Source organism: Arvicanthis niloticus, chromosome 20, assembly GCF_011762505.2.
Source record: "Arvicanthis niloticus isolate mArvNil1 chromosome 20, mArvNil1.pat.X, whole genome shotgun sequence".
Taxonomy (NCBI): Eukaryota; Metazoa; Chordata; class Mammalia; order Rodentia; family Muridae; genus Arvicanthis; species Arvicanthis niloticus.
Window position 1 is genome coordinate 44,587,114 of NC_047677.1, and position 19,867 is coordinate 44,606,980.

Sequence of the window (19,867 nt, forward strand, 5' to 3'; positions counted from 1 at the left end):
GATAAAGGCACTTGCTGTTAAGGTGCATGACCTGAGTTGGATCTCTGGGACCCACATGGTGGAAGGAGAGAACCAACTCCTGCCAGTTGGTTTGTGACCGCTGTATGCCTCTTGTACATACCCACTCCCCTCACACAAAATACGTGTAATTAAAAAAATTATGTTAGAGACATTCTAAGTTGCTGCTGTGACTGAGCTGGCCATGTATGAAGATTATGACGTTAGGTAAGAAATCAGCTGGCAGAGTTCTAAGAAACAGATCAGCCTTGATGGAGATTTTGATCCTGACAAAAGAAAAAGAACTCAAGATTAGATGTGAATTAAATTTGGTCCATGAATGTTGTTCAGAACAGAAAATAGCAGCCTAATCATAAACTGATCAATTATTCAGTAGTGTCTTAAGGGTGGTAGTGCACAGAATACAAAAGATCCTTCACTTTTTTTGTTACTGTTCTAAAACGGAAGAAAAATACATTATTCTCATTTTTATAGTCTTTTTTTTTTTTTTTTAATTCTCCCACAGTGTAAGTAAAGGTTGCATGTACACAGAAGAGGATCAAAAGGCAGGTTGCACACTTGTTTATCCATGAGGGTTTGTGGAAATTTTGGGTAAGACCAAGTTTAAAACATTAAAGGGTGACAATTTTATAGGAAACAAATCCATTTTCCCAGTAGACTGCAGGAGGCTTTGGACTGAAGCTTTCTTTGCCTAAGGATTATCTGTTTCTAGGACAAAAGCTGTAGCTTGAGTTAGGGCCATCTGTCTCCTAGTTCGAGGCACACACATAGTTCGAGGCACACACATAGTGTGAGGCACACCCTTGCCTTGGATCTGGGGAGAGTTCTTGGTGAGTTCAACGCCCCCTCGTTGAGTCAGCTATCTGTGGGTTTGGTAGCATCTCTTAGACTACACTTATGGGTTCTTTTCATTACAGTGGGAAGTGCTAGGTTGGAGTTAGAATGAAGACCAGGCTTATAACACTAACAAGATTGTATGGGGGGAAAGAACAGACATACTAGTGTAAAGTGTAAACAGTTCTTTTAAATTCTGTCAGAATAGCATGCATGAGTTTATAAATCAGGCTTTAAGGTTAACTGAAATGTTAATCTATTTTATAATTTTACAGAAAATAGTCATGATATTGGGGTATAACAAACTATAGCCAAACTCTGCACAGAAGATCATTTTTATAATCTTCTGTAAATGAAAAGCCAATTTCCTTTACACAGACAATAATGCAGATGTTCACAGAGGCTTTGCTACAAAGAAATTACGCTGCCGCAGTTGATGATTCCACTGCTTTAATGGGAGTTCATGCTGTAATAACCTTTATTAATTAGGAAACCATATAATTCAAATCTAAGCAGTAATGTTATAGCCTCATAATTTGCCAGTGAAGAAATTAAATAGAAATGCCTTGTCCTGTGTTTGAAAATATTATTACAAGTGATAACCTCTATGTCACTGGTGACTATCTCACTGTGTGCGTTGCTACTGTTGGCACTTGGTTCATGTAGTGCTCAGTGGGCTTAGGACCAATACGGCCAAAGCCCAGGGAAGGCAGTGATGTGGAAGGACGTGCTCCTCAGTGTACACAGAGCTGAATTTCCTACTCTCATTTTTATTAGAATGTACTCGGGGCTTATTTAAATTTCCTGTAGATATTTTAGTTAACCCTATAGTGTATATTGATGCATACTTGTATAACAGGGTTCCTAGTCTAGGCTTTACATTGCAATTCAAATATGAGTTGTCTTCCCCCATAGTAATAGTCAAAGGTATGTGTGACTCACCTAAAGATGACATGAAAATGGCTTTTTATTCTTTCCAACTAGGTGTATTTTACCTGGTATGAATGGAGTATGTTTCTGTTACCCAGCACCTTCTGTTGAGTGATATGCAGATTCAGAAACTAGTTTTTCCCTTGGCAGAGAAGTGGAGGACCAGTGTGATTAGTAAGTGGAGATCTGTGCATGCTCAACAAATAACCCTGGCAAAGATGTTTGTTACGCAGTCTGTTAAGGCTGACTTCTGTCTGTGGGTATTACAGACATGCACAGTTGTGGACTCTGTTAAGGCTGACTTCTGTCTGTGGGTATTACAGACATGCACAGTTGTGGAATACTGTGGCTTTTGAAGGTAGCCTGGGTGTGGATTCAGTCTTTGCTCTTGCTATGTAGGCCCCATGTTTCCTGTTGCTCTTCAGTGCTCCTTGTAGAATCAGACTTCCAGAATATCAGGATGAAGGTTACACCTCTAGAGTGGTTGTCGTCTTCAGACTCTTAGTGACAAGAAGAGCGTGCATCAGAATCCAGGTGTTCTTCCCATGAGGAGATAGAGCAGGGTCCTCTGTGAGAATGTTTAAGATGCAGACAGGGCAGAGTTGACTTCCTGAGTGCTATTAATTTAAAGTTTAAGGGATGCTACTTCAAATTACACACCACATGGGTACCAAGAGCAGAAAGAAATTGCTAAGCCATATGCTTGTAAATGCCATCTCCTTCCCCCAGAGAAAGATCATTTATATTTTGCAATTAGAGAGCAGAAGGTCTTTTTCCTCATAAAAGCCTTTCAGTCAGGAAATACACAGGGCGGAGAGGGTGTCCCAGGGGAGACTCACACGGGCTCAAGGACTCGGCGTCTCCATCTTGTGGAACCACTTTGACCGTTTCTTCACGAAATACTGGAAAATAAGCCTTAATTACAAAAATCAGAATAGCCTTAAATTAAAGCTTGTAAACCATTGCTTGAAAGTGTGTGTTAAATAAGGAAATGGGTATTTAGGCTAGCTTCCTTCTCTCCTCTTTGAGGCATTTAGAACACTGTTATGAGCTGCATACGGTACTGTCATTTCACTGATAGGCACTGTTTATTATTTTAGTGAGAAAAACTGGGTGTGGGCTTCTTACTGCATAACAAACAGGCAGTAACTGTTGGTGTTTTAGTACTGCTGACAAGCCGTATTTTGATTACTGATACGTTGGAAGCAATGGAAGTCAACACTAGGGTCCAGGACCTCTCAGTATGTGAATAAGGTACTGCAGAAGGTGCATTCATTTCCCAGTTGAGCCTTTTCTGTCCACCCTTACACCAAGCCCTTGTTGTCCCGCCTTTCCGCTGTCCTGAGGGGAAGGTAGGAGGACTGAATGAATCCCGCCTTGTCTGTGGAAAGCAAGTTCAGGCTTTAGGATGGTAACCAGGAGTAAGTCAGGTCATATGTGTCTGAGGAAGGCTGCCTTCAGCCTGGGAGAGTCTTATCGGGCTGATGCGAAGTAGGGATGTGTCAGATAGAGACAGTCCCCAGGCCTGGCTGCTTCTCACCAGTGTTATCTATTATCTAGTTTTCATGTGGACTGACCTCAGACTCTTCCCAGCTGGTCTGCACCTTGAATTTCGGAGCTCCCTGCTTATACTTAGTGCTGGCATTAATGGGGTGCCACTATGCATGGCTTAATTTTGATTTGTAAGAGAGAGTCCTTGTATTTGCCATTTCTGTCTTAGTCACCAAATCAGATAGGACTGGTTGTGGCAAATTTAATTTGCTCCCTCATACACCAACCAGTTAGTCTTGTAATGTTAACAACCAAATAATTAAAATATGTCTGTATACAAAGAAGTAGGATAAAGTCCTTCGTGGGTATATATGTGAGCATGAGTGTGTGAGAGTGTGTGTGGGGGGGTGTTACTGTGGGTATTTGTATGTAGGTACTGGTGTCCATGTCAGAGCGAGCATATCAAGTGTCAGTCTCTGTCACTTTGGTTTTATCTTTTGAAGCAGGGTTTTCCCTCAAATTGGAGCTTGTGATTTTTTTGACTAGGCTGGCAGCCAACAACCCACCACTCCCAAGGACTTCCTGTCTCTGATTAATAACCCTAGGGTTGCAGGTGAGGCAAGACCATGTCTGGTGTCTTATGTGGGTGCTCGCATCTGAGCTCAGGCCATCTCGGTTGCTTAGCAAGTTATTTTAAACACTGACATCACTATAGCCCCCAAGTATTTTCTTAACTTTGTATTCTTCCAAGAATATTCATTGAATTTCACGGCCTGAAGTTTCTACTACAATGTATTTTTTTATTTATAATATAAGATATTCAGCATGTGGTGGTTCAGAGATGATGGCCGTCTTTACAGTCCTGGGTCTTTCCTTAGCAAGTGTATACCTCTTTGTTTCTCTTACATCTTCCAGTGGAGTTTTAAAGCTTCCTTCACATGTGCTGTTAGTTTATTCCTAGATATTTCTTGTAGTTTGAAGTCATAGATTCCAAGGGTTTTCCCTTATGTTTTTTTAGTCAATTTTTTTGGGGGGGGCATAGGAGAAAACTATAGATTTTCATTATAATTGCTTTATGGGGGATACATCATTGAACTTCACTGATTTTTTTTTTTTCCTTTTTTTTTTTTTAGTGTTTGGTAATTAATTTCTTATGATTGTTTCACATGGGCAGACGTCATCTGCAAGTGATGGTTATTTTGCTTCTGTCCCTGATCCACTTCATTTGTTTTTCTCAGTTGCATACTTTTTGCTCCCCTAAAACATTAGTAGTGATGAATAGACATCACTGACTTCTCCCTGAACTCATTGAGCCTTGTGAGCCAGATGTTGTTATGGTGTGAATGTGTGAGTGGAGATCGTTGGTGATCCTTTTATTTGAAACCCATTACAACTTTTTCTTTAAAAATTTATTTTATGTATATGAGTCCACTATAGCTGTCTTCAGACACACCAGAAGAGGGCATCAGATCCCATTACAGATGGTTGTGAGCCACCATGTGGTTGCTGGGAATTGAACTTAGGACCTCTGGAAGAGCAGCTGATGCTCTTAATTGTTGAGCCATCTCTCCAGCCCCCAATTAAAACTTTTATTATCAAGTCTGTAACTATGGGGCTGTAGAAATGGCTCAAAGACTGTTTACTGCTCTTGCAGAGGACCCGAGTTGAGTTTCCAGCACCGACATTGGCAACTTAAAACTTGCTGTAACTGCAGCTCTAGGGACCCAGCATCTCTAGCTTTCCAGGGTCCCTGCAACAAGTGCACATGCGCCCAATATATAAATACAGTCAGAAATGTCAAAAGTTTGTGATGAGTGTCTTGAAATTTATTTTAGTGTTTATTATGTAAATATTTTCTGTTTTTATCTGTTGTATTTCATTCACTTTGTTATGAGTCCTTTTTCTTCATTGTTTTCAGTGTTTTTTGTGAGGACTTTTACATTAATCTTGAGTTAATGTATAGATGCGATAATGTCTTCATGCCAAGGTTATATTGATTTTATAAGATAAAGTTAGAAAGGGACTTTCCTACGGACCCCCCAGCATACCCTAAAGCATGTGCTATCACACGGGCAGAAAACTACCTTTCTCTCATGCATGGGGATACAATTAAATATCTTCAGGATGATCTGAATCTTGAAATTGTGAAGAAACTTGTTCATAATGCTGTCTGGCCCTATGTCGTGGAAGGCTGGAGGTTGAGGGTACATTTGGATAGAGTCTGTGGTTATTTTAATATCCATTTCTTTAATTCTAAGATTAAGTAGGTTGCCTTTCTGACGGCAGGTAGACTTTCAGTGCCTTTGCTGGGATCGTTAAGTGCTCTGCTGTTTCTAAAGCTCTGCAGAGAAGAGTAGGCAGAGCAGGACGGAACACTGTGGGACAATGGCTTGCATGGCTGGCCCCGCCCAGCACCTGGCAGTTTAGATTGGAGTTGACTGTGTGTAAACTGAACAACTGTTTCAGCGGCTCTCTCCTGAAACTCAGGAGTTGACATCGCTTCAGCCAGAGCTGCCCATGTGAGTAGCTCCCACCAAGTGCTCCAGGCATTGAGTTTCTAACAAGCTTTCCTGGATGGAAACTTTCTATCTGTTGTCACAGCCTTGGGGGAGTTCAGCATGCGCTCCAGGACTCCACTGGAGCGGATCCGAGGGGGCTCGTGCCTGTGTTTCTATAGGCTTTGCCCCATGAGACCCTTTCTCTGATAATTTTTTTCTTTTAGAAAGGTTTATTTTATGTGCATGAGTGTTGGGCTGACATCTATGTGTGTGTACCATGTGCATGCCTGATACCCATGAAGGCCAGAGGATTTCAGATCCCCTGGAACTGGAGTTAGAGGTGGTTGTGAGCCATGTGGTATCCCTGGGGCCACTGGAGGAGCAAATGCTGTTAATTGAGGAGTCATCTCTTTAGCTCCTGCTGATTTTTCTTTGTGTACTTTTACCACAGTAGATCACAGCAGTGAATATTATTATGGAATAAACCATGTGAGTCCTCCCACTAGGTCATCGAGCCCGGCCGTGGTGGTGGGGATCCCTGATACAGCACTTGCATAGTAGGATTTTTATAAAAGAGTTAGTTAACTTTAGAGCATGTATATACATGTTTGTCTGTATGTAGATATGTACACATAGGTGAATATCTGTGTCTCGGGAGGGCACCGGAGCTCTTGAAGCTAGAGTTAAGATTGGTTGCGAGCTGCCCGACTTGGGTTCTGGTCCTCTGCAAGAGTCAAGTGCTCAACCACTAAGCCATCTCTCCAAAAGCTTTTTGGACAGGAGTAAGGTGGTTGAATTTGCATTTCCCTGATGGCTAAGATACTGAGCACTTCCAAATCTTTACTGGCCATTTGTGTTTCTCATGAGAGTTGTCTGTTCAGTCCATTAGCTTGCTTATTAACTGGTCGATTTGTGGGGGTTTGTTTCTAAGTTTGGGGTTATTGGTAATTTCTCGACATTCCTCTGTTGACTACACACTGGGTACTGGAGAGCTTTCCCACCATCCCATCCGTGGCCCCCTTTACATCCCTCTGTTGACTACACACTGGGTACTGGAGAGCTTTCCCACCATCCCGTCCGTGGCTCCTTTTTACTTAGCTGATTATTTTCTTGATGTGCAGACACTGCACATGCTCTCATCTGTCACTTCTTAGGATTATCTTAGCTCCTGGAGTCCTTTTCAGATGACCTTTGTTTATGCTTACCTCAGCAAGTGGTTTACCTCTTTCTTGCCAGCAGTTTCATAATTTCAAGGGAGGCTTAATTTGGGGAGATGGTTCATCAAGGCAGGGAGGCTGTGGTGGCAGGAGAGGCAGCTGGTCAGCCTGTGTCCATAGTCAGGAAGCAGAATGAGGAATGCCGCCACACGGTTTTCTGCTTCCTTTTTATAATGTTTATTCCTAGTTAGTCCATTGGGACTCCAGTCCAAGGAGAGGAGCCACCTACATTTAGGATGTGCCTTGTCACCTCAAATAATCTAGTCTTGATAATCCTCCAACAGCATGCCACGAGAGCTTGTCTGCTTGTGACTTTAGACTTTGTTGTGCTGACAGGGTCCCTCTCACTGTCACAGACCAAGGCAACCATGAGCAAGGTTTTCTTTCCTCAGTCTTTTTTGACAATTTTATTGTTGGCATATAGCAAACCTATTGATTTTTATATGTTGATTTTTGTACACTGCCATTTTGCTTTAGTGTTCATTAGAGCTAAGGAAACACTAACTCTCATATATTGCTAGGCAACAGAGTTCTCTAAAAGGTAATGGGTTAAATAGCCATTTATAAATTTACTCTAATTCTGTGGGTCAGTTTAAACAGGGCCCAGCTTGTGTCTGGCTCACATGGTACCTGCTGGAGTTGGAGCATCCTTCTATATCCAGCCTATGGGTTGGCTCCGATGACTGAGCAGTGAGGAGCAACTCGGCTGGGAATGTGTTTGGACCTTGGTGTTCAGCTCATCTGGGTTCATTATTCATCTTGTAATCTCAGGGTCTCTTGCTCTCCATCTGGCTTGTCCACATGGCCCGGGCAGCTCAGAGCTCCAAGGCATAAAAGAAGATCTTTCAGACTTCCTAAAGGCTTAGGCACAAAAGCTCACTTCTAGTGGTTAAAGTGATTCCAACTCCAGATTTCATGGGAGGAGAAATAAATTCCATGTTCTTTTAAAGATTTGTTTAGTTTTATATTCATTGATGCTTTGTTTCCATGTATGTCTGTGGAGATGTCAGATCCCCTGGGACTGGAGTTACAGTTGTGAGCTGCCTTGGGGTTGCTGGGAATTGAACCTGGATCTTCTGGAAGAACAGCCAGTGGTTTTAACAGCTGAGCTGTCTCTCCGGCCCCCAAATTCCATGTTCTTAACATAAGGAAGATGATGTTTGTGTATAGGGAAAGGAAAGGAGCATATGTCAGCCATCTGAAGGGCTGTTCACCCTGATTATGGTGCATACTTGTACCAACGTTTCAAAACTTGTTGTCTTCTCAGTCTTATATTCTTAATTTTTTTTCAGTTTGTTTTAATTAGCATACAGTAAGAGGCTTCATTATGGCATTTTTATACCTTGCTGTGGTTGACATACATTCTCTTTCTTGTTCCCGTGTGTGATGGATAGCCCTAGCCTCTTGTTGTCATGGTAATTCCACTCCTGGGAGGGGCTGCGAAGGAGGAGTGAATCTTGTAAACCTTCTGTCCGATCAAATTTGTTAAATAAAGGCTACAGCCAGTGATTGGGCAGTGGAAGAGGAGTGGGAGGAGCCAGAGGCAGGGAAAGAGGATAAGACCAGGAGAGTTGTTGGAGAAAAGAGGAGTTGGCAGTTGTTGGAAGCAGAGGAGTTGGCAGTTGGTGGAAGCAGAGAGGTTGGCAGTTGGTGGAAGGAGAGAAGACGAAGAAGACCTTGACCTAGGAAACCACAAGTTGTTAAGAGCTCTCATAACCGGGGAATAGTGTAGTTTAATGGTAAATCTGCCCAATCTAGGCATGCAGCATTCATTTGATATTTATTGACTTGTGTCTTTTCTTCTATGGACTTCCTATGGGCTAGAGATTTACCGCAACACCCGTGTATTGTCCTCTTCTGATCCCAATGGCTCTCTTCCATCTTGTCACACTTCCATCTTGTCACAGTACAGGATCTATTCTTGTTTTATAGGACAGGGCAAAAAAGCATTAACAGGCAGAGTGGCAGAGTTATAAAATGTTACTTGAGACAATAACCATCAACTATATACCTGCGTCATGCACATGTACTGTATACCGGCATTATGTGTGCGGAGATGATGTTACTCGATTATCAAGGTCTGAAAGGTGACAGGCAGTTAAAGCAGCTCAGTGTAGAAAGTTGAAACATGTCAGCTCTCAGTTCCACGAGCTTTAGTCATCTTTTCCTCTAGTTTTATTATTAAATGAAAATTGACTTAAAAATAGTGGTGTGTAATTTTCACAGTAGACCGTTGAAAAGGAAATCCGTGTGGAGCACATTCGTGGAAAGCAGTCAGCGCATTGATAATGCTCAGTTTCCTGCCTCTGTGTATTTGCAGTCTGATAACTTTGTTAGCATCGTTTGTCACTTTGCAATAATATCAAAATAGAATTTGTCCTTGTTTGTTTTTTTTGTCAGCTTGACACAAGCTAGACACCAGCTAAAGTCACCTGGGAAGGGGCTTCTCTGCAGAGAAAACGCTCCCATCAGCTGGGCCCATAGACAAGTCTGTATGGAAGGCATTTTCTTGATTGATTATTGATGTGGGATGGCCCAGCCCACTGAAGGTCGAGCTGGTCCTAGGAAGGGTCCTAGGTAGAACAAGGAGGGCTGAGAAGCCCATCAACAGGGTTCCTCCATGGCTCCTTTCTCAGCTCTGGTGCTTCCTTCCTTCTCCATGCACTCGATGCCCACTGTATACTGTAAGGTGAGGGTAAACCCACTTTCCCTTGGCCTGCTTCGGCTCATGGTGTTTTATCACAGCAATTTAAACCTAGGACGGAACCTATGTTTCTTGTGGATATATTTTGCTTTTAAGCTTTTGTTCCTAGAGAATGTGAACTGTATATTAGCTTTGCATGACTATTATGAAATATCTGAAGTCAGCTAACTTTATAAAGAAAAGAGGTTTATTTAGCTTATACTTTTGGAAGTTCAAGGGCATGATCCTGCCATTGGCTCAGCACCTCATATGGCAGGATGGTATTAAATGTTGGGAGCACACAGAGGAGGAAGAAAAGAGGTCTTGAAATAGGCCTGAGAGTTTAGTGGGCCCATGCTTGCTATGGCTTCAACTTTTGAGGACTGCCCCCTGTCTTCAGTGACCTCAAGAACTTCCCATTGGGCTGACTCACCTGTTGAAGGTGACCTGTTACCTCCTGAGTCTATCACACATTGATTCTGGGATCTGTTGGATCAAGCCTTCAGATGGATGTTTGGAGGACAAACCACATTGAAACCATAGCATGAACCCACAGCTAGTCCACACTGCTCATTTGAATCACTTAGTGTGGTGACTGCAGTGCCTGGGCCCATCACAGGCTAATTAAGTAAGACTGATGGGGGGGACTCAAGCATCTTATTTTCATTTTTCTGAGCTCCCTGTGTGGTTCCAGTGTATGGCAAGCTTGTTCAGAATCACTGGTCTAATTAAAATTATTTCTATATGCCAATAAAAGTTGTGTTTATTCCACACTAAGTGGCTGTTTTCTGTATCCAGCACTATTCACTTTATGTTTCCACTTGGAAAAACATAATTAAAATGTAAATTTAGCAAAGTGAAATTATATGTATTGAGAAGTGAAGATCTGGAGAACCCATTAAGGCAGATATTTACATATCTAGAATTAATGTTCATGATTTGTCAGCTGATGAATTGTAAATATCCCACTGAGCTAGTTAACTGAAAATCAGTCATTGTTCAGCCAGAGTCATTTAGCAGTGGGTTGAGTCTTGGCCATGACTTAGATAAATGTTAAGAGCCGTTACACCAGAGGATATTCATGAGGCATATGCAGTGCACACTGTCAGTGCAAATAGTCTGTTTGGTCTGGAGGAACAGAATGATGTGAATATTTCTTCTGGGAGGAGTGGGATTTGGAGTCAGAATCTAGTACGTTTCAGAGTTTTCTGGCTAACATAGGAAGCGACCAGGTTATTTTGAACATTAGCAGATAAACTAGGAGAAAAGAAAAGAAACCTCAAACCCTGTCTGATCCTTTGGCTAGAGTTCTTGATCATATAAGTGAAGCACTTGGCAAACTGGTCTATTGATCAAACCTGTTTTTAAAAATATGAATGTGTGTGTGTGTGTACACACATATGCATACATGTGTTATTTCTGTTTTGTCTGTAAAAGTCAGAGGACAACTTTGAGTGTTAATTTGTCTTCAGACACTGTCTCACCCCCCTCCTCCTCATTTGCTCAGTGGCCTGCAGCTCACTGACTATGAACCCCAAGGACCCATCTCTGTTTTCCAGGGCTGGGATTACAAGCATGTGTTCAGCCTTGTCCTACTTTTTAATGTGGGTTTTTGGGATTGAACCCACATCCTAATGCGTGCAATGGTACCATCTCATTAAAAACAAAAAATAGCTTTATTAAACCTCAGACATGTTCATTTATTTACTTATTCCCTATGGCTACTTTTCAGTTCCCAAGGCAGACTTGAGTATGTATGACACAGCTGTGTAGTGCACAAAGCCAAAAGTATTTACTATTTGACCTTTATCAACTGTGTGCCACAATTCCAGTGTTAAAGTGTCAGCCCACATTTCCTATTGTTGCTGATGCTTCTTAATTGGTTCTATTAAGCTGAATTTGGTGTTTCACATACAAATGGCTGTAGGCAGTTGAGTTTTGACTCTGAAATGAGAGCTGCAATTAAGGAAGAGGGGTTTGCCTTGTGTATTAGTAACTTTTTCATTACTGTGATAAAACACCACGACCAAGGTAGTTTATAAAAAAGAACAAGTAGTTTGACTGTGGTTGCAGAGGGTTAAGCCTGTGATGGTGTTGGGAAGGCATGGTGTAGAAACAGCTGAAAGCTCACATCTCAAACTGTAACTTCAGTGACTCCTCCAACAGGCACACCTCCCAATCCTTCCCAAACACTTAGTTCTACTAACAGGGACCGAGTATGCAAACATCTGAGCCTTTGGGGTCATTCTCATGCAGACCACCACCCTTTGGCAGCAAGGGAGGCGCTACTGCCAGTCACCTAATGTGTTCCCTTTCATCAAGGCTCTTGCTGTTGGTCAATCTCTCTTGGGGTGGTCATGTGACACCAAGCAGCTAAAGAACTTGGTTCATGAAGGTTTCCCTGCAGTTATAGGAGACAGAGTTTCACACATCTTGCTGGTAACAGATCTGGGTGTAGAAGTTTGAAGGTGATAGATCCTCAGCCTTTAAATCTGATTAAAGTAAAACGTTGAAGACCGTGGCGGTCAGTGGAGAGGGCATGCATATCCGGTCAGATTCCCTGGTGGTCAATGGAGAGCGCATGTATATCCTGTCAGAGTCCCTGCTCTCAATAGAGAGGCTACCTCTGAGCCACCTCTTTTACCTCAGAGGATCTGAATGCTGGTGAAAACCCTCCTGGATTTGCTGAATTACAACATCTGGAGAAGGCATGCTTACAAATGAAGACTTAAAACAACTCTAGCTTTCTAAGGTCTTAACTACCCTTTTGAATGTATTGAACCTCAGCCTCTTGATTTTCAGTGATTTTTTTTTTTTTTTTAATAGACAGACTGCACATAGAGAAGCATGGAAGTGCCTAGAAATACGATATGCTGCCAATCCCATCAATCTAATCATTAGAGCCATAGGATGAAAGAAAAGCCTTGTTATGTAGCTCAGGCTAGCCTTCAACTCATAATCCTGTCTTGGTCTCTTGAGGGCACTGGGATTAGACATGTACGGCACTCACCAGGCTGCGAAATGGCAATGTAGAGAATATGCCAGATGGGCTCATTTTAGAAGAGAGCTATATTGTTTCTCTAAAATTTTATTAATAAAGTAAGTTACCTTTGTGACCACAGAAGATTTTTTTTGTAAATTATTTAAGGTAGCTTCAGATCAAAATCTCTTACATGAAAAGATACTAAATTTTCTGTTCATAATGTATGCCTAGATCTGTACCAGAAAGACGCTGCCAGGGATGTGGGGTGGGGCATGCTGTATCCAGCCTTACTAAACCAGTCTCTGCTTGATGCAGGTATTCTCTGCCTGTCGGTTGGTCGGGTTTCCTTTCCATGAGGTGCTGTTTGGCAGAAAGCCAGTGTTTCTAGCTCATGATGGCCCCCAGCACTGCTAATTTGTGACTCTCCTGGCAGTTCTTCCTTTCCTAGTATGAGGAGGCAATGAAGGTCTTCGTTAGTGAGAACGGCCTGAGCTGCTGATGAGAGGGAGCAGGTTAATTAAAAAGAAACCTTTGACACTTTGGATGGAGGTGGGAGGGTTGTGAATTCCAGGCTAGCCTGATCTACACAGACTTTAAGGCCAGCCTAGACTACACATTGAAAACTGTTTCAAAAAGAAAATAAATGTAATCCTTGCTGATGGCTTTTGGTGTAGAGTTTGGGTGGTTGATAGACTGTTGGGCTTTCTGCACATGCTCTTCTCCCTCACTAACTCCCAGTCCTCCTTTGACAGGTCAGTGACTACCGTCTGTTCCACACGATGAGTAACAGCCACCCTCTTCGCCCCTTTACTGCAGTGGGGGAAATCGATCATGTGCACATTTTGTCTGAGCATATTGGTGCCTTGTTGATTGGTGAAGAATATGGTGATGTTACATTTGTTGTGGAAAAGAAGCGCTTTCCTGCCCACAGGGTAATTTTAGCAGCTAGGTGCCAATATTTTCGGTAAGTGTATAATAATAATAATAATAATTATTATTACTATTTTTAGATTTAAGTCATGTGGGAAGCAGTGATGTTTTCTATGAAAAATATGTGACTCGAGTATACTGAGTGGAATCCTTTAGTACAGTGTCTAGAAGAACTTTATCTTTGCAGATTTGTCACTTCCTTTTTCTTAATTCCTAGAATTAAGGGCTTAGAAGGCTGTCTGGGTCAGACAGCACCACTTAACTCTTTGTGACATCTGAAGCACTTTCTCCGGCTGTGTGCTGCCTTTACCTTCTACGCACAGTAGCTGGAGGGAGTCAGCACTGAGGTACTGGCGGGTAGGCTGCTTGTTGTGGGTGAGCTGGCTCTTCAGACTGTGAATGGGCACGTGTGCTTCTCAGCTTTGCATTACTGCAGCCGGCACCCGTGGGTAACCTAACAGCTCCCAGGCATGAGGGAATCCCACTCAAAGAAACAAGTCTTAACTGAGACGGTTTCAAAGTTACATTAGAACTAAAATTAATGTATTATACACATATTTCACATATAAACATATATATACACAAATGCATATTTAATGAATGAAAAAAATTCCACTTACAGACAGCTATTTCTTAGATCCATAACTTTCCAGATTATAACAATTAAACTGATGTCTTACCTACATTTCACCTAACGTTTGCTAAATGGAGATCCCAATGACTTACTACCTATGTGATTGTTTCTCTTTGACCTTGACATTACTAAACCTTTGTTTACAATAAAACTGGTACATAGAGTCACGGTTTCACTTGGAGAAATTGAGAGGCTTGTGGCTTAGGGAAATTTCATTTGTCCTCCAGTGAAAGCTGCACGTGGCCTTGAGAGGAGGACGGATGGGGACAGTGGAGCAGGCGTGCCTCGGTGTCACACTCACAGTCAGTGTGCTCCTGGAAGTGTGTGCTCTGTAGCTAGAACTACCACAGTTCTGTGAGCGTTTCCATACCTTGCCTTACTGTACAACTGAAATACTGTCAGTGAAACTGGAAACTCAGAAACCAGCGAGAGCCGGTCGCCCTTCCTAGGGGGTCAGTTTCCATGGCTCAAGCCTGGTCATAGGTTCTGGCGCCTGTCCTTGGTCTGCCTTTCCTTTCCTTTTGCCTACTTTTTGTCTGGTTGGTACATGAAAGTGCTTTTTAAGGTCTTTCCTTAATTAAAAATAGCAATTCTCTTCTTCATGTTTACTGTTTTTGAAGACTGTATGTTCTGCTCTCCTTAACAACCAGTTGAGAAAGAAACCTGCATGTGAATGTGATCAGTGTATTCTTTAAAAGAAACCCAGACACTTCTAGAAACGTGCAGATGGTATTGAGCTAACAGAACACATTCCCTCACTTATTGACCTTTTTGCTTCTGTGATATTGATTCTTTGATGTATTTTGGGGCTCACTTGGGCTAAACCCACTTCATCACCAATGCTCTCAGATTCTTACTCAGAAAGCTGTTTTTGTGCAAAGGAAAGTTAACTATCAGCAGTCGAGGGTTCTGACTGAGCCTTGTCCCCAGAGCCTATCAGTTCCCCATGAGGGCATATTAGCTGTACAAGAGGGGACCTCTCACAGAGCATTGAACCCCTTTACTCATCACTGGGAATGAGCCATGGCAGAGCTTTCCTGGATAGAACCCATTGATCTCCATTGATTGTCCCAATGATACACAATATATGCACAGCACAGTGTTTCAGCCATGCCCATCTTGACATTCTGAGTTCCCCCAGGGTTTCTGTACTCATTCCTATGTATCTCTAATCAATTATGTTCTCCTCTGGCGGCATCTTAAAAGCATGACTACTGAGTTGAAGGGTATGTACGTTTCAGATTTGAATAGGTCTATTACTAAATTGCTTTCCAAAACGGGGAGGGGCTCACTCCCATAGTCCTTAGAGTGCTGCAGGACAGAACCCATTTTCTCACTGTTGTGCTGCTGTTAGAAGCTCCCATTTGTCTGTCTGTTCACGGCCCTGGACGGATTTACTTTGTAAACTGTTCATGGACTGGCAACATCTTTATATTGAGTTCATTGTTTTCTCAGAAGATCACTTCCAACTTTCTGTGTACTCTGGCATTCTCAGACTATCTCATTAGCTCAACTGTTTGTGGTATTAATTCAAAATGGTTTTTAAAAAAGATTTATCTATTTTATTTATATGAGTACACTGTTGCGGTCTTCAGACACACCAGAAGAGGACAGGAATCCCATTACAAATGGTTGTGAGTCACCATGTGGTTGTTGGGAATTGAAATCAGGATCTCTGGAAGAGCAGAGCCCTCAAAATGGTTTTAAAATAATTTTTCTTGTTTTCTTTAAAGAACCATTTAAAATCACTTGCATTTCTGTACCTGGATCTTTGTGTCTTTAAGCAAATTTACAGCTGCATAGTGTTGGTAACCATTATTTCATGTATTTTGCAGCAAATTGTGTATGAGGTTTTCCCACTGTGTTTCTTGTTTGGTGTGCAGAGCATTGCTGTATGGTGGAATGCGAGAGTCGCAGCCTGAAGCAGAGATCCCTCTCCAGGACACCACGGCCGAGGCCTTTACAATGCTCCTCAGATATATCTACACGGGCCGGGCAACACTGACCGATGAGAAGGAGGAGGTGCTGCTGGACTTTCTGAGCCTGGCTCACAAATACGGATTTCCAGAGCTGGAGGATTCTACCTCCGAGTATCTCTGCACCATACTGAACATTCAGAATGTCTGTATGACTTTTGACGTTGCCAGTCTCTACTCGCTTCCCAAGTTGACGTGTATGTGCTGCATGTTCATGGACAGAAACGCTCAGGAGGTGCTGGCCAGCGACGGCTTCCTCTCCCTGTCCAAGGTGTGTCCTGCTCTGCACTTGCTTTCGCGGTGTGCTTTCCCTCACTTGTCCTTAAGCGACCACAGGCAGTAGTCCTAGAATCAAAACCCTTGCTCTCAAAGCCGCCATCTGGTCCAGCGTGTGCCACTGGCCACTGGAGCTCTAGATCTTACAAGATTGGGTTCCTTTTTCCCCCAGGTTTCTCTACAGAAGAGACTGGTCTGCTCAGTAGTTGCATTTAATACGACAGTCAAGTGAACTTAGTGTTGAATTGCATACAGTCTTCTGGTTTCCTATTTCTCTGATGGAGAATGTAACTAAGGCTTCTGTTTTGGGCAAAGGAAAAGTCTTTAGAGCTGGGATTATGGTCAGTGTCACAGGGAAAGCTGATAAAGGAGACCTTTGTGCCAGTGACTGTCCTTAAGTCACTGCTGGCGCTGCTCCTACTCCTCATTTACCTCTGTAAAGCACTGAATCCAGTGCACTGTCTGTCTCTCTCTCTCTCTCTCTCTCTCTCTCTCTCTCTCTCTCTCTCTCTCTTTCATTTGTGTGCAAATGTAAGGGCGTAGCTATCTTAGTTTGCTTTCTGTTGCTGTAATAAAACATCATGACCAAAAGCAACTTGGGGAGGGAAAGGTTTCTATCAGCTGACAGCTGTTAGGTCACCCTCCGCCATCACTGGGGGAGTCTGGGAAGGACCGTGCAGGCAGGAATGAAGCGGGCCCTGGAGGAGTGCTGGCCACTGGCTGGCTCCCTAAGGCTTGCTCAGCTTGGCTTTTTTTTTGTTCAACCCAGGACCCATCTGCACAGGGGTGGTGCTGCCTTCAGTGTGCTGGGCTTCCTCCCACACCAGCCATTAATCAAGAAAGTGCCCCACAGAGTGTGTACAGGCCAGTCTTAGGAGGTAGTTCCTCAGTCGGGAGGCCCTCTTCCAGAAGACGAGCTTGTGTTGACCACCACGGTAGGTATAGGCCAGGAACTAGGAAGGACCTCTGGAAAGAGAAGAGGCGATCGTAAGAAGGAAGAGACTGGGGAAAAAGGTGTGGGGTGCGTGTGCTTGTGTGCATGTAAGTGTGTGTGTGTGTGTCTGTGTGTAGGGTAGTGTCGTGGGAAGTGGAGCAGAGGAGTATTACAACAAATAAGAGTGAAATGTTTGCAAATGTCACTCATTCTGCATTGTAATTTTAAAAATTAACAAAACAAACATCTTTAAAACAAGAAGAGACAGGTATAGATGTGTGGGAAAGACGTCATTGCCCTATGTAGTGGCCCAAAGTGCCCGAGTCTGAAGGAAAGGTGCTGTTCTTTTTGTTTTTTAAATTTAGTAGCCCATGCTTCCCTTGCTTTCCTAGAATTCACTGTGTAGCCCAGGCTGACCTCAGACCCACAGTAATTTCTCTGCCTCAGTCTTCCAAATGCTGGCCTTACACACCTGGCTTGTTGCTGTGGCCTGTTCCCACAGCCGGAAGGGAGAAGGGAAGAGCTAGGAAGGCCAACCCAAGCAAGGATTGCTGCCTGTGGTCTGGCTAGGCTGAGTGGCTGTGCACAGGGCTGTGCTCCATGCTGACTTTTTACGGTTCCTTTTTACCCCTTGCAGACAGCACTTCTGAACATCGTCTTAAGAGATTCGTTTGCTGCTCCTGAGAAAGATATTTTCTTAGCTTTGTTAAACTGGTGTAAGCACAATGCCAAAGAGAACCACGCTGAGATCATGCAGGCGGTGCGCTTACCTCTGATGAGTCTCACCGAGCTGCTGAACGTGGTGAGGCCGTCAGGACTCTTGTCTCCGGATGCTATTCTAGATGCCATCAAAGTGCGCTCGGAGAGCCGGGATATGGACCTCAACTACAGAGGCATGCTCAGTAAGTACCTGCTCCCCTCCTCACCTAGGACTTTTGTTGGCTTCTTACACCAGTTCTAGCTGCAGAACTGTCATGCAGGTCTGCAAAGCATATGCTGGGCCAAGAGCATAGAGCTCTGCTTCCTGTGGGCGTCTTTCTCTGCCATCTGTCCCAACATGATGAGCTGCCACGGACCCAGCACAGCTATTTGTCATTCTGGACACACTCTTCCATCTGCTCCTCAGATTGTTCAGACATTTCCTGAAAGGTTCTTGTCATACTAAGATGTTTCCTTCTTCCTCTCCCAGTGCGTATCTGATTCTTTAGGTGCCTCACACAGAGGTTCTACATCATGGCTGATGTTAACAGTATTTTGATTTTTCTTGCAAATGAAATAATGGCAGTGGACAATTATAAAATGTTTTCTTTCTTTTTAAAAGATTTATTTATTTATTTTATGTACATGAGTGCGTAGTCTTCTTGCACACCAGAAGAAGGGCATCAGATCCCGTTACAGATGGTTGTGAGCCACCACCATGTGGTTGCTGGGAATTGAACTCAGGACCTCTGGAAGAGCAGTCAGTGCTCTTAACTCCTGAGCCATCTCTCCAGCCTTTTCTGTGTCATTGTACTAGAAGGAGATTTGATCACCATCTAAATATTTCCATAATCTGGTTTAAACTGACATGCAGACATTTTATTATGTGGTAGCATAAGCCTTCTGGTTGTATCACGCTCTTTAGTCAGGGCCTCTCAGATACTTGGCTCTCTGTCTTAGTCTCACCCACCTTCCAAACTGGCATTCACCCAGTCACAGTGCCACTCCAACCAAACATGAGTTTCTTGCCTTGTGCTCAATCACCCAGTGGAGGTGCTCTCCTGGGTGGTCTGGAAGAATTTAAACCGGGTTTAGGAGGATCTGTGTGGAGGGAATTTATTCTGCACAACAGGCACCGTAGAGTTATGGCCGAGCAGTGGGGAATAACAGAGGTATAGACAGAATTCCAGGAAGGAAGATCTTGGTGCTAGCAGGATGTAAAATTGAGGATTATGTTCTGGGTAAGTCACCATAGTTTTCTAACTCTACGAAGCCAGAAATTCCATGGTCCTGTTATCTTAGGCTAGTAAATAATGCCAGGTGAGCCTCAGCATGGTCTGTGTCCTCAGAGTAAAGAGCCCCAGTGCTCCTGAGAGACGCTGAGCTTGCTTCTGTGCTGTTTGGTTGGAGGATTTCTAACGTTTCCTGGAGTGATTCCTCTGCTGCCCGTTTTAAGACATTCCTGAAATGCTGATGGGCCCTAAATAGATGTCCTCAGCCTGCTTTTATTTCCTGAGTTATCAGATCTAGGTTGCTTTTCAATTGATAGTAGTTTTGGGGCCTCACAAAATTTGTGGGTGCACATGCATATGTGTGCACAGGAAGTTGCAGGTCAGAGGTGAACCTCAGTAGTATTCCTTAGGAGTCATCTAACTTGATCTTGAGACAGGGTCTTTTACTGGGAACTGGCGCATGCTGATTAGGCTGAGTGACTGACTGAACAGGAAACCCCAGGGATTCACCTAACTCTGTGTCCCCCAGTGT

General features: G+C 43.2%; 1 protein-coding gene across 2 annotated transcripts in view; it reads left to right on the forward strand.

Moving 5' to 3' along the window:
- Nucleotides 1–19,867, forward strand: part of Btbd9 (BTB domain containing 9) — a 354,285-nt gene that overhangs the window by 25,557 nt on the left and 308,861 nt on the right. The window contains exons 2-4 of one of the 2 annotated variants that reach the window (XM_034523840.2): nucleotides 13,407–13,618; nucleotides 16,102–16,465; nucleotides 18,042–18,306. In XM_034523840.2, the coding sequence (XP_034379731.1) occupies nucleotides 13,434–13,618; nucleotides 16,102–16,465; nucleotides 18,042–18,306 (814 nt within the window). In that variant the 5' untranslated portion in view covers nucleotides 13,407–13,433. The remainder of the gene's footprint in view (nucleotides 1–13,406; nucleotides 13,619–16,101; nucleotides 16,466–18,041; nucleotides 18,307–19,867) is intronic. The other variant, XM_076916780.1, reaches the window with a different exon arrangement.